General features: G+C 53.4%; 1 protein-coding gene across 1 annotated transcript in view; it reads left to right on the top strand.

Annotated features, from left to right (window-relative positions):
- Window positions 1–454: 454 nt before the first annotated feature.
- LOC119333128 (momilactone A synthase-like) overlaps window positions 455–906 on the top strand; it is a 77708-nt gene continuing 77256 nt past the window's right edge. Inside the window, exons 1-2 of the mRNA XM_037606138.1 lie at window positions 455–528; window positions 607–904. Coding sequence (XP_037462035.1) covers window positions 500–528; window positions 607–904 — 327 coding nt within the window. The 5' untranslated portion in view covers window positions 455–499. The remainder of the gene's footprint in view (window positions 529–606; window positions 905–906) is intronic.

Here is a 906-nt window from a genome sequence, read left to right on the forward strand (position 1 = left end):
ACAGCGACGGGCTCAACCACTAATCAGGTACTCTAGTCTAGCTACTTATATATACTGTATCTAATCTATTAAGAATAGTCCAAAGCGTTCACATAACGACCCAATGCCGAGTCGCCTATTGTGGCGGGACCGAGCCGAGCAGGCTGCTTGGAATTCCTCATAGAGGTCCGGGAAGGTTTCCACCACTTCACTCGTTGAACTTCATATAAATATTACTCCCTCTGATCCATATTACTCCCTCTGTTCACTTTTATAAGACACTGTAGCCATTTCAGACAGCAGTCAAAATAGTTCAATGTGTGTTGTCTGAAACGTCTTATAAAAATAAAGGGAGGGAGTACTTGTCGTTTAAACGGATATATCTCGAAGATAAGTAATATAGACGGGAGGGAGTATAAAGAACTTTTTGTGGGTCTTATAAAGATGTTTCGAGCCTTCGTTAAATTTAGTTGCCTATCGTTGTGCCAGAAAGCAGCTCACGATTTGTCCTTCGTCGAAGATGTTCCTATTAATGCGCGTCCTTTTCAGGTACGAACGTTTTTGGTGTGGTCCGGCAGCCCGCTGATGTTCGCTGCCTTGCTCACTTGTTGTTTTCTGAGAGTGTAGCACGGCGAAGAGCGGAGCGGCCGGAAGGGCAGGAAGCCCGTCACGCCCCCTCTCCGCTTCCTCTGACTCACGGAGGTTGGCCGGGAAGGTGGCCGTGATCACCGGCGCGGCGAGCGGCATCGGGAAGGTGACCGCCGCCGAGTTCGTCCGGAACGGCGCCAAGGTCGTGCTCGCCGACGTCCAGGACAGCCTGGGCCGCGCCGTGGCCGCCGAGCTCGGCGACCCGGACACGGCCTGTTACACCCGCTGCGACGTCACGGACGAGGGGCAGGTGGCGGCCGCCGTGGACCTCGCCGTGGC

Source organism: Triticum dicoccoides, chromosome 7A, assembly GCF_002162155.2.
Source record: "Triticum dicoccoides isolate Atlit2015 ecotype Zavitan chromosome 7A, WEW_v2.0, whole genome shotgun sequence".
Classification (NCBI taxonomy): Eukaryota; Viridiplantae; Streptophyta; class Magnoliopsida; order Poales; family Poaceae; genus Triticum; species Triticum dicoccoides.